The sequence below is a fragment of the Sus scrofa genome, chromosome 11 (assembly GCF_054392235.1).
Source record: "Sus scrofa isolate SSC_HxYL_T2T_F1_AM1 chromosome 11, Sscrofa_HxYL_maternal_Yorkshire_Landrace_v2.0, whole genome shotgun sequence".
Lineage (NCBI taxonomy): Eukaryota > Metazoa > Chordata > Mammalia > Artiodactyla > Suidae > Sus > Sus scrofa.
This window is the reverse complement of record NC_139393.1, coordinates 18616455-18632351: the sequence shown is the minus strand read 5'-3', so window position 1 is coordinate 18632351 and position 15897 is coordinate 18616455. Positions and strand designations below refer to the sequence as shown.

The 15897-nt window shown below is 43.9% G+C and overlaps 1 protein-coding gene across 1 annotated transcript in view; it reads right to left on the bottom strand.

Annotated features, from left to right (window-relative positions):
• Positions 1 to 15897, bottom strand: part of EBPL (EBP like) — a 32705-nt gene that overhangs the window by 610 nt on the left and 16198 nt on the right. The window contains exons 2-3 of the mRNA XM_003130959.6: positions 7047 to 7116; positions 1836 to 1974 (exon numbers count right to left, since the gene is read on the bottom strand). Of these exons, the coding sequence (XP_003131007.1) occupies positions 1836 to 1974; positions 7047 to 7116 (209 nt within the window). The remainder of the gene's footprint in view (positions 1 to 1835; positions 1975 to 7046; positions 7117 to 15897) is intronic.

Sequence of the window (15897 nt, the reverse complement as noted above, 5' to 3'; positions counted from 1 at the left end):
GAAAACCTCCCTGAGACTGGACCGCGGGTTTTATGGAGTGTTCCTTTGATGGGGCAAGTTGGTAATTAAAGGAGACTGTCCTTTCTTCAAAGAAGCAATACCGCCCTTTCTAGAAGATTATTCTCAGAGTTAAATAAGGTCTCTGGGGTGTCCTGCCTTATTCTTTCTTTTTTTTTTTTCTGTTTTTAATCACGGCACCCACGGCATATGGAAGTTCCCAGGCCAGGGATTAAATCTGAGCTGCAGATTTAACCCAGATCCTTAACCCACTGAGTGAGGCTAGGGATCCTCATAGACATTATGGCAGGTTCTTAACCTGCTGAGCTACAGTGGGAGCTCCGTGCAGTGAGATTCTTAACCCACTGCACCACAACGAGAACTCCTACCTAAAAAAAAAAAATTACTTTATTTACTTTTGTCTTTTTAGGGCCATGCCTGTGGCATATGGAAGTTCCCAGGCTGGAGGCTGAATCAGAGCTACAGCTGCCAGCCTACACCACATCCACAAAAATGCCAGATCTGAGCCGAGACTGCAACCTACACTGCAGCTCAAGGCAATGCCAGATCCTTAACCCACTGAGCAGCACCAGGGATCAAACCCACATTCTCATGGGTACTAGCTGGGTTCATTACCACTAAACCACAGTGGGAACTCTAATTTTTATTTTATTGTTATATTTTTTTGGCTACACCCACAGCATGCGAACATTCCCAGGCCAGGGATCGAACCAACACCACAGCAGTGACAATGCTGAATCCTTAATAGCAAGACCACCAGGGAACTCCTCTCCCGTCCTATAGTTGGTAAGATTGAGTGAGGTCACACCTGACCCAGTCAAGCGAGACCTGGATGTGAATCTCTCCATAAGCCACAATTCTACCTGCTCCGAAAGGGATAATAATAATAATAGGCCACTCCTTGAATAATACTGTGGAGATTAAATGAGATATGTAGATAAAGCATTGTGCCCAGGACCCAGGAAGCCCACAACAATGCCTACGTTATAAATGTTTGAAATAATAAGAAATGGGCGTGTAATAAATCCACAACCGTGATCACGGGTTAGGCACCAAGGAGAAATTTCAACTTTCGTGCCATTTCTTTATGTAAAACTGAGTGTGTGGGGGGGAAGTGTGATCTTTGAGGTCTCTTTCAAATCTGAAATTTTACGATGAAGCTCTACATAAGACTTCTGTAATAGAGGATGGTGGAAAATTGAATGCCCCTGGGCCCCCCGGACATTGTTTTAGGGAAATCATTCCCCGAGAGCAATCTCGTTGTCCCGGGTCACTGTGTCCCTAAGAAGGAGAAGAAGGGAGGGAGGGAGGAAGCGGAGTTCAAAGCTTCGGAGCCTGACGGATGGATGACTAGCCCGCCGTCTTCCTCCTCCTCTCCTGCCTTCCTCAGTCCCTCCACGACCTGCGTCTGAAAGGCTTGTCTTGTATGTCAAGCTCCGAATTACCTAGGGGATGTTTTCTCCCCCCTGGCAAGTGGAATAGGAGTTTTCTAGAATGATTTGGGGATAAAAGGATGGAGATATTATCCTTTGATTCTCCAACAGATCAGTGGCCAGTCTGCTAACGCTGTTAATACTGGGCTTGCCTCTGCAGCACAGAGGTGGTCACGGCGTCGTGTTTCTCATGTTTTTTTTTGCAGATGGTCTGAAATTATCCTGGTGGCACCGTGGTCCTTACCTCCTATCAGATGATTTTCATTTCTACTCTACTTTTCCTCTAACCAAGAACAGCGGTCATTATCCACTCCCCAGGTCACTTTGGCATCAGGGCAGCTCATGGGTCTCCTCTTCTCAGAAGGACAGGAGAAGAGCACTTACCGATAATATTTCTCTTTGACGATGGCATAAATGAGGACCAGTGCCAGAGAGCCATCGAGGACAACAGTCAGAATTTCCAAAGCCACAATGGTGGGATCAGAAGTCAGCCACCTCGCATCAGCTTTGCCATATTCCTTCCCTAAAAACAAAAAACACGGTGTTACTCATCTGGCCATCGTTTCCAGGACAGTCGATGGCAAGGACCCCCTTTGCCCATGAGGAGGAGATAAAAGGGGAACTACCACTCTCTCTACAATCTTCACAAGGCTTTCCTGGAAGGCAAGAGAGGCCCTGAGAAGAAAAGGCACTTGCAACCCGACACAAGTAATAACAACAACATCCCGTTACAGTTGTAAAATAACTTGCAGTCTCCAAACCGCTTTCACATGTGTGCCCTCTCTCCCCCCTCCCTTTTCATCACAAGCAGCAGAATTCTAAATTAATTCAACGCAGTCAGATTTTGCAACAACAATCTTTAATAATTAGCTTGGTCAAGGCATTCTGATTCCTTGCTTCCAAATTGCAATATAAAGTCTGCACCCAGATGTGGGAAAATTACTATTAAGGAAATGTTTATAAAAAACACATGCTTATTAATAATTGAAGAGGAACTGAGGGGGCGGCAGGGAGGGGAGGGGACTCGCACAGCCTCGAGTCCAAAACGGACAAAGGGCGCGTTTCAGTCTACGGCAGGGACGGAATTTGCGAACCACAGCCACCGAAAAAGCCTCGCTTGTGCTGCTCGGGGAGCAGGTGTGCCCTAAGAAATCCTCCCAGACCCCACTCTCAGGACAGTTTCTTCTAGAAAGTACCATGAGGTCAGAAAGCCTTTTTATAGCTGGACCAAGGACCAAGGACCCAGGGGACGTTGTATTCCTCCCTCCCTCCTTCTCTCTCTCTTCCTTCTGTCTCTCTCTTTCCTTCCTTCTTCCTTCCTCACCCTTTTTCCTTTCTTTCTTTCTTAATTTATCAAAAACATGCTAGTCTAAGAGTTCTTATTGTGGTGCAACAGAAACAAATTCGACTAGGAACCATAAGGTTGCGTGTTCAATCCCTGCCCTTGCTCAGTGGGCTAAAGATCCGGCGTTGCTGTGAGCTGTAGTGTAGGTGGCAGATGTGGCTCGGATCTGGCATTGCTGTGGCTCTGGCGGAGGCCGGTGGCTATAGCTCTGATTCAGCCCCTAGCCTGGGAACCTCCATATGCTGCGAGTGCAGCCCTAAAAAGACTAAAAAAAAAAAAAAACCCAAAAAAACAAAAACCCCCACACCAGTCTAAGATCTTAAATAGCCAGCGGGGAAAAACCAGAGGGGAAAAAACCCTGAAGTCCCTACCTCTTCTCTCCCTTTAAATACTATTCTCATGTTACTTAGAAGACACATGAATGGTCAAAAATTAGCTACGTGATCTGACTGGTTGGAGCAGCACAAAGCAATAGTCTCCTAATGGCTCGGGTTAGGATCCCTCTGGGGCCAAGGACAAAGGCTTCTGATGAAAGGCTGTCCCCAGAGAAAGGACAGGCCTGTAAACAGGATTAGCTATCTAATGACATAACACACAGACACATGCCTCTGAGGGGCAATGCGGTGAAAGGCCGGGCACAGCCGTCCAGCCTGTCCTTAGCCAACTACCAGCCATGACCCAACTGGAAGAGAACACAACAGTGAAAGTAAAAGTTTTCCCTCTAAATTTAAACATAGTTACAATAGGTGAAATGTACCATTTCGTCATCCAAAATCCAAGAAAATATCATAAGTAAAAGGTCAATGCTTTAGGAGCTAAGAGATTAGTGGGTGTTTAGACATTCACGAAAAACAATCCCATTCATTCATTCTTTCTTTTTAAAACATTTTGTACTTAAAGAACAATTGCTTTACAATGTTCTGTCAATTTCTGCTATACAGCAAAATGACCCAGTCATATATATATATACACACACACACACACACACATTCTTTTTCTCATATCATCTTCCATCATGTTCTATCCCAAGGGACTGGATATAGTTCTTTAATTCCACACCATTTTTGTAGTTCACAGAAGCCTCTGTGCCAGGTATCAAGAATGCGGGAGCGACCAGGATACAAAGTCTGCCCGCTGGTGGCTCACACTGCAGTGAGGCTGAACCGTGCAGACAGCGATGTGGACAGAGAATGGGGCCACGGAGGAGAGGCTCTCAGCCAGCCTAGGGGAGGGGGGTTTTGATTACTCCCTCTTCAGCTGGTACATGAGGGCGGGATTCCTGCCCTGGCTAATGTGCCCCCCTCCCCCATCCCAATGACACTGGTCAGATGAGGCTGATGGCCATGCCTCAGTCAGATAACTCAGGCTGGGGGAGGAGGACGCTGCAGGATGTAGGGCCCCATGGGGGCTGCACTAGGAAGTGGAGTGAACGAGGGAGGGCTGGGGGGGCTCTGCAGAAAGGAGCGGGATGTGGTGGGCTTGTTTGAGTAATTCCGAGAACAGGCAGGGACAGAAGCCGGCTCCTCAGATACACAGGCACTGAGCCTGGTCCCCAAGCCCGGGGGGGCTGCTTGTCTAGGGACCTTATATGAGGAAGCAGGGCGGGGAAGGGGTCTGGCAGTTAGGATATATGAAGCCCAATGGATTTTACCAGATCGAGGCACATCATGTCTTAAATCTTTTTGTTGTTGTTGTTTTGGGGCCACACTTGCAGCATGTAGAGATTCCCAGGCTAGGGGTCTAATCGGAGCTGTAGCTGCCGGCCTATACCACAGCCACAGTGACTTGGGATCTGAGCTGCATCTGTGAACTACACCACAGCTCACAGCAATGCCAGGTCTCCAACCCACTGAGCGAGGCCAGGGATTGAACCCACAGCCCCATGGATACTAGTCAGATTTGTTTCTGCTGCGGCACAATAGGAACTCTGCAAGTATCTTTTCTTTAGCAGGTTCTATATCCTGGTGAATCAATGGCTAGTCTAAGATCAGCATCTGGGAGGCCTCTCCTCAGACCCTCCGAATCAGAATCTGCATTTTAACAAGACCCCCAGGCAGTCTGTGCACCACGCGTGCACCACCTTTTCAAGTCCAAGAAGCACTACCTGACCTTATCTACTGGATTTGCACTTTCACACTAATAAAGGGCATCTCCATTAAATGCACTTTCACTTTTTCTAAGGTGAAAATGTAAATTAGAGACAACTGATAAAGGCTGAATTAGCTATTTGCATTTCTCAGGACTGAGCCAAATCTGGACTGTTTGCTTTCTCTGATGCCCAGCCGGGCAGCAGAGGTGGGAGGGCGATCACTCGGGCTTGGAGTCCGGCAGCGCTCAGGCTTCCACAGCAATTCTCAAGCACAGTTTAACCCGGCAGATGCACCGAAAAGGTGCCCAGCTGCCCTTCTCTCTGCCCATCAGACAGGACCTGATGGGCATCAAAGATGACATGTGGGGGTTTTTTTGGTCGTTGTTTTTTGTTTTTTGTTTTTTGTTTTTTTGACCCCACCCATGGTGTGTGGAAATTCCTGGGCTGGGGATCGAACCCTTGCCACAGCAGTGACCCAAGCTGCTGCATTGATGCCACATTCCTAACCCACTGCATCATAAGAAAACTCCAAAGATGACACGTGTTTTGCTTTGAGAAGCACAAACTGTGGCTGACTCAATTCGGCTGACTCAATTCTCCAGAAGAGTTTCCTAATACTGGCGGTGGACAGGAATCCAGACCTTGGCTAGAGGACAAGATTTCAGAATTGCAGAGGAAAGGAGATAAAGAATGCAGAATTTCAGACAAAAAATCTAAAAGAAGTTATCTTGTGCAGGGCAGTTCTATCACAGTGGCCAAAAACCCAGTTGTGGCACCGCTCGCTTATTTCTCAAGATTGTCCAAGTTCATGGGAGGAAGTCGATACTGACTGACTGAATGTTGACTGATTTATGGTGACATCATGAAGACGGAAGACTAGTTAATATCTCTGCAGGGAATTCCCGCTGTGGCTCAGTGGGTTAAGGACCCAATGTTGTCTCTGAGGATGTGGATTCCACCCTTGGCCTCTTCCAGCAGGTTACAGATCCGGTATTGCTGGGGCTGTGGTGTAGACCACTGCTGCAGCCCCAGGTCGACCCCTGGCCCTGGAACTTCCATATGCCACAGGTGCAGCCATAAAAAGGAGCAAAAAAGGTTCTTGCTTGAAAGCTTACATGATTCAATCCTGAAATTAATTCATGCAGATACTGGTATAAAAGAAAAAACAACGGGGAGTTCCTCTGGTACAGAGGAAACAAATCTGACTAGGAACCACGAGCTTGTGGGTTCGATCCCTGGCCTTGGTCAGTGGATTAAGGATCTGGCCATGAGCTGTGGTGTTGCCATGAGCTGTGGTGTAGGTCACAGATGCGGCTCAGATCTGGTGTGGCTTTGGCTGTGATGTAGGCCGGCAGCTGTAGCTCCGACTGGACCCCTGGCCTGGGAACCTCCATATGCTATGGGCAAGGCCCTAAAAAGAAAAAAAACAAAAAAACAAAAAAACCCGGAAACAAAACAAAACAAACAAACAAACAAACCCAACTGTCTGCAGAGCAGGAAGATTTCTGGAAATTTATCTACAAGATTTTATATATATACATAAAGCTTGATATTAAAAATATGGAAAAATGGAGTTCCTGTTGTGGCTCAGTGGTTAACAAACCCAACCAATATCCATGAGGATGCAGGTTTGATCCCTGGCCTGGATTAGACTCCAATTAGACCCCTAGCCTGGGAACCTCCATATGCCGCAGGTGAGGCCCTGAAGAGACAAAAACACACACACAAAATATGGGAAACATCCAGTTTAAATACTGTAAACTCTTCAACCTGCACACACAACAAATACTTTATTGAGATATAATTCACATGCCAGACTTGGGGTCTGATTTGGGATCAACTATACAATTAAAAGTATATAATTCAGTAAGTTTCAGTATAGTCTCAGATTTGAATCGCCACAATCTAACTTTATAATGTCTCTACCCTCCCCCAAAAGATATCTGTAGCCATTATCAGCCACTCCCCATTTCCGGCTTATAGCCTTGCCGTACCCCCAGACAACGGCTACTCTATAATCTTCTCTGTAGATTCAACTGTTCTGGGTATTTCATGTTAATAGAATTGGACAACATGGGGTACCAGTACTCATTTAATTGACAGCCACACTTGCAATTAATCCCCTCGAACATGGCAAATGCAAAGGTTTTAAATTACTTACACAATGAAGCAATCAAGGCATCAGAATCTGTGATGTTTCCTACCAAAGACAAGTAGACAAAAGGGCCTTCCTAGAGAGAAGAAAAGGAAAACACGCTCTAATTCAGAATCATAACCACAGGAGGGCGTCGCAGATACAGCTCAGTGCACCCACCCCCCGCCCCCCACCCCCCGCCATGCTCTGACCCCAGGAGCGCACATCCTTAGCCCTGCATCCCACGATCTTGGAGCCTGGCTCCCTGACTTTGGAAGTAGATGTGTCCAAAGCAAATGTTTATACAATAAATGCTAGTTTTCAATGACTGGCATTATAAAATCAGAGGTACATTCTGATGGGAGGAAATAAGTTGACATTTTGCAAAAAGAGGAGTTCCCTTTGTGTCTCAGTGGGATAAGACCCCAACCAGTGTTCATGAGGATGCGGATCCCACCCCTGGCCTTACTCAGTGGGTTAAGGATCCTGAGTTGCCACAAGCTTCGGGGTAGGCTGCAGAAGAGGCTCAGATCTGGCGTTGCTGTGGCTGTGGCGTAGGCCTGCAGCTACAGCTCTGAGTTGACTCCTAGCCTGTGAACCTCCATATGCCGAAGGAGCAGCCCTAAGAGGAAAAAAAAAAAAATTGCACAAAGAAAGTGCTCAAATGTTATATTAAATAAGGTAAAATTTGGATTATTTCAGGGGCCTTCCACCTTTGACAATTACCTTTCACAGCCGTTCATTTCATCTCGCCTGAAAAAAATCCAAGATCTCTTTTAACAAAAGTGGCCTTCAAGTATCTCTGGCAGGGCTGAACTAGTCCTTTTTCTTGCATAAGGGAAAATTTAGGGAAATTAAAAATGCTTACAGGCTACATTTAAATTTTTATTTTATTCATTTATTTTTGTCTTTTTGCCATTTCTTGGGCCGCTCTCGCCGGCATATGGAGGTTCCCAGGCTAGGGGTCTAATAGGAGCTGCTGCTGCTGGCCTACACCAGAGCCACAGCAACATGGGATCTGAGCAGTCTGTGACCCACACCACAGCTCAGGGCAACGCCGGATCCTTAATCCACTGAGCAAGGCCAGGGATGGAACCCGCAACCTCATGGTTCCTAGTCGGGTTCGTTAACTACTGAGCCACGACGGGAACTCCTACATTTAAAATGTTAAGTAATGAAATATCTACAGTTATACGTAGTACTTGCCCATCATTGAAATGTTTCTTTGCCTAAAATTTCAAAAACTAACAAACTAGAATTCACTAGGATATTTGACTGGCATGTTGCTCCTTCGAAGAAATTTTGTTGCTGGTCAAGAGAACTTTTTTTTTCTCACTTCTTTTGACCAAAACAATCACTTATGTGACATCAAAACTGTCTCTGCCTAATCCCTAAACTCACTTCTAATACAACTTCGCAGAGGCTACCACTTTTAACCACTTCTGCCTGTAGTTCTGGCAACTATCTTTCTAACTCATAATCTACTTATATTGCTATCTCCTTAGATCTTATCAGTTAAGTGCCTCTCCTAAAAAACTACGATATAATTTCCTCCATTTCTCTCCCCATCCCTCCTTCCAATTTTTGATAACATAGGGGGAGAAAAACTTCCTTCCATCCTCTTAGGTTCTGTACTTGGCCTAAGAATTAACTGATATAAAAAGATAAAAAAGAAAAGCACACGCATTTTATTTAATATTTTTACAGGTACAAGGTAGTCTTCAAAAGGAATACATTTTTTTTTTTTTTGGTCTTTTTGGGGGCCACACCTGCAGCATATGGAGGTTCCCAGGCTGGGGGTTGAATTGGAGCTGTTTCTGCTGGCCACAGCCACGCCAGATCCTTAACTCACTGAGCAAGGGTAGGGATCAAACCTGCATCCTCATGGATACTAGCCGGGCTCATTAACCACTGAGCCACTATGGGAACTGCCAGTCTTTGAAAGGAAAATGAAGACATGAATAAGCTGCTAGGGCCCCAAACTTAAATACCTTTTTACACAAAGAACTATGAACTTCAGGGATGTGACAGGACAAAGGGGCTTGGGCTAAGGACAGTAAATTGTGGGAAAGTGACTAGGAAATATATGGGGAGAAACTAATGAAAGATAAGGGTCAGGAGTTCCCATCGTGGCGCAGTGGTTACCCAATCCGACTAGAAACCATGAGGTTGCGGGTTTGGTCCCTGCCCTTGCTCGGTGGGTTAACGATCCGGCGTTGCTGTGAGCTGGGGTGTAGGTCGCAGACGCGGCTCAGATCCTGCGTTGCTGTGGCCCTGGTGTGGGCTGGCGGCTACAGCTCCGATTGACCCCTAGCCTGGGAACCTCCATATGCAGCGGGAGCGGCTCAAGAAATGACAAAAAGACAAAAAAAAAAGAAAAAGAAAGATAAGGGTCATTTTAGTAGGTTTGGTTGTATAGGACCATTTCAGCATTGACGCCCGGTCCCCAGAGAGAAGAAGGTTCTTTCCTTCCTGGTAAGGGGGGGGGAGGCACCTTTCTCATGGGAAATTCAAAGACCTGATTTGGTGGAAAGGGGGTGGTCAGAGAGCCCTGCCTGCATTTACTATTTCTCCACTGCCTTCAAGATAGTCAACATGCCCAGTGGCATCTTTTGGAGTGGCATGTTATGCACCCCTTTAAGAGCTATATTAAGTTTCCTTAATTCTTCTATTAGTTACCCACATTTGTAGCCTAAGTAATAAACTCACAACCTCAGTTACTCATCCATCAGTGCTGTGCAGTACATGGACCTCTTATCACATAGGAACCCCCACCTCACTCTCTCCCTTTCCTCTCCATTTCCAACGCTCAAGCTCTGTCCACCTTGCGTCCACATTGTTGAGATTAATTATATTTCCATTCTTGTTCTGTAAACATATCTGTCTTCCCTATTTTGTCTGTAAGTAGATTCTAAAAGCTGAAAAGCCAATCAATAGCACTTACAATACGGTGATTACCTAAATATTGTTCACGGCAATAGGCCACAACGTCTTACTCTACAAATCCAGTATGTTTGTCACTTAAGAAGAATGTGGCAAGTGGAGAGTTCTTTCTTATATTCGTGAGTTTCTCAAAATCATGCCACTTTTTAGTTTGCTTCATATTTGGGCCATGACTTTCTTATAAGATATTTTTGTTTATGCTACAGTTTGTAATTGCCTTTCTTTTTCTCTAATCAAGAGACAAAACTTGACTTTCTCCTTATCTCATTAGTATCTTCCAGCTCCGTAAGATTGTCCATTTTCATCTTTGCCAAGCAGAGGCATTGAAGCTGGTTTATTTTCTCTTTTCTTGACACTCTGTAAGTTACATAATTGGTAAGTGTGGTTTATTTCAGAGCATAGGTAAAAGTTGTAGTCTTTAAAGAAGATTTTTAAAAATTACATGTGAGATAAATAGCAGTGTTTTTAAACAAGAAGTATTCCTCATTCATTTTGCAACTCTCTATTTTCACCAATTGATTTTTTTATTTTTAGCACAGCCAGAGGAAATCTACACCTTTTTCCTGGCATGGCCTGGCAACTTTCTAGACAAAACACATCCATTGGACTGGCCAGTAGACTCAATAAGGCTGAGCAGAATTTGACCCTCTCCAGGCTTCAATCCATTTATCTGTGAGATGAAGGACTTCCCAAAATTAGATTGTTGATCTCATCCTCAAACTAGATGTGACTTCTACTAGCAAACTCCTCAGCTGGGGCCATCAGCAAACATGGACTCTGACACCTGGTCTGGGATCTTTCCTCAGAAGCAATTTCCTGGCTAAGAGCAAGATAGAGACTTGAAATCTATAACATGGCAGGGACTCAGGAATGTATATGAAATTTGTTCCTTTTAGAAGTAAAACTCTCTGCTTGTAGATGACATGATACTATACCTAGAAAATCCTAAAGACACTACAAGAAAACAGAGCTCATAAGTAAAGTTGCAAGTTACAAAATTAATACACAGAAATCAACTGCATTTCTATATGCTCACAGTGAAATATCAGAAAGAGAGAGCAGAGAAACAATCCCATTTACCTTTGCATCAAAAAGAATAAAATACCTAGGAATAAACCTACCGAGAGAGACACAAGACCAGTACTCCAAAAACTATAAAACACTGATGAAAGAAATCAAAGATGACACAAATGGATGGAAAGATATACCATGCTCTTGGATTGGAAGAATCAATACTGTCAAAAATGACTATACTACCCAAGCCAATCTACAGATTCAATGCAATCCCTCTCAAATTACCACTGGCATTTTTCACAAAACTAGAACAAAATATTTTAAAGTTTGGAAGCACAGAATACCCAAAGCAATCCTGAGAAAGAAAAATGAAGATGGAGGAATCAGGCTTCCTGGCTTCAGACTGTACTACAAAGCTACAGTCATCAAAACAGTATGGTACAGGCACAAAAACAGAAATATAGATCAGTGGAGCAGGATAGAAAGCCCAGAATTAAACCCATGCATCTATGGTCAATTACTCAATGACAAAAGAGGCAAGAAAATACACTGGAGAAAAGACAGTCCCTTCAATAAGTGGTGCTGAGAAAACTGGACAGCTACATTTAAAAGCATGAAATTAGAACACTCCCTAACACCCTACACAAAAATAAACTCAAAATGGATTGAAGACCTAAATATAAGATCAGATACTATAAAACTCTTAGAGGAAAACATAGGCTGAACACTCTGACATAAACCACAGCAATGTCTTCTCAGATCCACCTCCTAGAGTAATGAAAGTAAAAACAAAAATAAACAAATGGGGCCTAATTAAACTTAAAAGTTTTTGCACAGCAAAGGAAACCCTAAACAAAATGAAAAGACAAGCCACAGAATGGGAGAAAATCTTTGCAAATGAAGCAACTGACATGGGATTAATCTCCAAAATATATAAACACTTCCTGCAGTTCAATACCAAAAAAACAAACAACCCTATCAAAAAACGGGCAGAAGATCTATACAGACAATTCTCCAAAGAAGACATACAGATGGCCAAAAAACACTTGATAAGATGTTCAACATCACCAACTATTATAGAACTGCAAATCAAAACAGCTATGAGGTACCACCTTACACCAGCCAGAATGGCCATCATCAAAAAAGTATATAAACAGTACATGCTAGAGAGGGTGTGGAGAAAAGGGAACCCTCTTACATTGCTGGTGGGAACGTAAATTAGTGCAACCACTATGGAAAACAGTATGGAGATTCCGCAAAAAAAAATTAAAGTAGAATTACCATATGATCTAGCAATTCCACTCCTTGGCACATATCTGGAGAAAACCATGACTCAAAAAGATGCATGTACCTTGTTGTTCATTGCAGCACTATATACAATAGCCATGACATGGAAGCAACTTAAATGCCCATTGACAGAGGAGTGGATCAAGAAGATGTGGTACATACACAATGGAATATTACTCAGCCATTAAAAGGAAAGAAATAATGGCATTTGAAGCTACATGGATGGACCTCAAAATTATCATGCTAAGTGAAGTTAGTCAGATAGTAAGAGACAAACATCATATGCTATCATTTATATGTGGAATCTAAAAAAAGGATACAATGTACTTATTTGTGGAACAGAAATTAACTCACAGACTTTGAAAAACCTATGGTTGCCAAAGGTGATAGGCTGGGGTGGGGGAGGGATGGGCTGGGGGGTTGAGATCGAAATGTTGTAAATTTAGGTAATAAAAAAATAATGCACTGAATTTTTAAAAAGTATTTCCTTTATATTTACCTGTTGAAGTTCTACTCCTTTTTCAAATCCCAGCTCAAACTTTCCTTCTTCTAAGAAATCTCCCCCAAAACTCCCAGTAAAAATCAATTTCTTACTCTCCCTTGTTACTAAATGTGTGTTTCTGTAATCAACTGTCTGTTGGTTGTGAATCTCCAGTCCCCGTTAATCACACATCTTGGGAGCCTGGGATGTTGTCTTATCCGTCTTCGAATCCCCAAACCCAGGGGCTATTTTGTGTTCAGTGTTTGCTAACCTTGAATTCATGATAAATCCACATAACGAATTACTTAGAAAGAAAGGGGCCCTATGGGGCTTTTAGAAGGGTATATGTCTTATGATATTACTATTCTAGGTGTAATATAGTATAGGAGAGTGCATATAATGTATAATGAATATCTTCATTTGGAGAAATGCTGCAGACGTCACCTCCTCCAGGAAACAAAGCTTCTCTAATTCTCCTGAGAGGAGGGGGATGTCTCTTCTGCACAGGATCTTATTTATGTCCTCCTTAGAGCTGTCAGTTCCTTCGGTCAAGTCTTTGTCTTTTATCTATGTATTCCAAATGCCTTACAGAGGGTGCATACTAATAAACACTTACTAAAAGCATAATAAATAAAAGGAAGAGTGGGGGAAACGAGAGAGTTAAAAAAAAACAAACGAACCTGGGAGTTCCTGTCGTGGCTCAGCGGGTTAAGAACCCTACTAGTATCTATGAGGACATGGGTTTGATCCCTGGCCTCGCTCAGTGGGTTAAGGATCAGGCATTTCCATGAGCTGTGGTGTAGGTCGCAGACGAGGCTTGGATCCCACATTGCTGTGGCTGTGGTGTAGGCCACCAGCTGCAGCTCCAATTTGACCCCGAGCTCGGGAACTTCCATATGCCACACACGAGGCCCTAAAAAGACAAAACAAAGAACAAAAAACAAAACCCCCAAACAATCTAATTAGAAAATGGGCAAAAGAAATGCAGAAACATTTCACCAAAGAGAATATACAGATAGAAAATAAACATATGAAAAGACACTCAACATCATGAGCCATCAGGGAAATGCCATTTAAAGCCACAATGAGGTATTGTTACCTACCAGTCAGAATGCCTAAAATAAAAAATACTGATGGGAGGAGGGAGTGGGATGGACCTCGAGCTGGGGGTTAGTAGACGCAAGCTATTCCATTTAGAATGGATGGGCAGTGAGGTCCTGCTGTACAGCACAGGGAACTATATCCCAAGTTGTGGGATAAACCACGACGGAGGATAATATAAGAAAGGGACCGTGTGTGTACGTATGGCCGGGTCACTCTGCTGTACAACAGAAACTAGCGCAACACTGTAAATCAACTATACTTTACTAAAAACATAGGGACAATACCAAATGCTGATGCGAATGTGGAGACACTGGAACGCTTATACATCTCTGGTGGGATGAAAATAGAACAGCCTTCCTGGAAAACTAGAGTTTGCCAGTTTCCTAAAACGAAACTAAACATGCAATTACCATATGATCTAGCCATTACACTGGGCATTTATTTGAGAAAAATACAAACTTATGTTCACATATATATGTACACAAATCTTTTTTATTTTTTATTTATTTATTTATTTATTTTGCTATTTTAGGGCATATGGAGGTTCCCAGGCTAGGGGTCGAATGAGAGCTATAGCTGCTGGCCACAGCCACAGCCATGCCAGATCCAAGCCACATCTGGGACCTACACCACAGCTCAAGGCAACGCTGAGTGAGGCCAGGAATCGAACCCTTATCCTCATGGATCCTAGTCGAGTTTGTTAACCACTAAACCACAAAGGGAACTCCATGTACAGATATGTTGATAGAGGCTTTTTTGGTGATAGCAAATGTCCTTCAACAGCGACAATGCCCAGTGCTTAACTTTTAGGAAGATGGGCCTAATCTACAGAAACTCGCCATGAGGAAGGTAAATTGATGAACACTGACTGGTCCACCATCTCTGCCAGTAATAGATTCAATGCAAAACTGAGCAAACCAGTAGCAGGAGGTAATGGCCCAGCCTCAGAATGAGAGCAGCTCTTATGGGCCTAAAGATTCTTTGAGGGGAGTTCCCATTGTGGTGCAGCAGAAACGAACCCGACTAGGAACCATGAGGTTGAGAGTTCGATCCCTGGCCTCACTCAGTGGGTTAAGGATCCGGCATTGCTTTGAACTGCGGTGTAGGTCGCAGATGCAGCTCAGATCTGGCATTGCTGTGGCTGTGGCATAGGCCGGCAGCTACAGTTCTGCTTAGACCCCTAACCTGAGAACCTCCATATGCCACAGGTGTAGCCCTAAAAAGGACAAAAGACCAGAAAAAAAAAAAAAAAAAAGAAGGATTCTCTGGAGGCTTCTGAACCAGATCTGTTCTAACCAAACAGAGGCCTAGATCAAAATCACTGAAAAACATGAGCTGCTATTTACCAAGGGTCCACATTTTCTGTAGAATTCTAGAAGGTGGAAACAGACTGAGCTCCTCCCATGAATTTCATTTTACATCAAATGAATGTTAAAGAAATTTTTCTTCCCCCTTAAAACTAGTTCTAGACTCTGGAAAATGAAGCTCAACTTGTAGAATAAACTTGGAAGGTTATCAGCTCCATAATACCTGGTCAAGAACTAGCCATCTGGGAGTTCCCGACGTGGCGTAGCAGAAACAAATCCGACTAGGAACCATGAGGTTTTGGGTTCAATCCCCGGCCTCGCTCAGTGGGTTAAGGATCTGGTGCTGCTGTGAGCTGTGGTGTAGGTTGCAGACGAGGCTCGGATCTGGCATTGCTGTGACTCTGGCGGAGGCTGGCAGCCGCAGCTCCAATTAGACCCCTAGCCTGGGAAACTCCATATGCCACGAGTACGGCTCTAAAAAGCAAAAAAAAAAAAAAAAAAAAAAAAAGAATTAGCCATTTAGAATTAAAGTTCCTGTTTGGGCTCAAAAACCACCTGGAGGTTTTAAGGATGAGGTGGAAGGTGTGTGGTTAAGCAGCAAAGGCCAGGGAGAGGCTGTAAATTGGAAAGAGGCTTGGAACCGGATGGGCATGTGGGTAAAGCGAATGTGTTGGACGCTGAGGATCTGGGTGAGCTTGTTCAAAAACAAAAGAGAAGACTTTACTTCTTACATTCCCTGCTA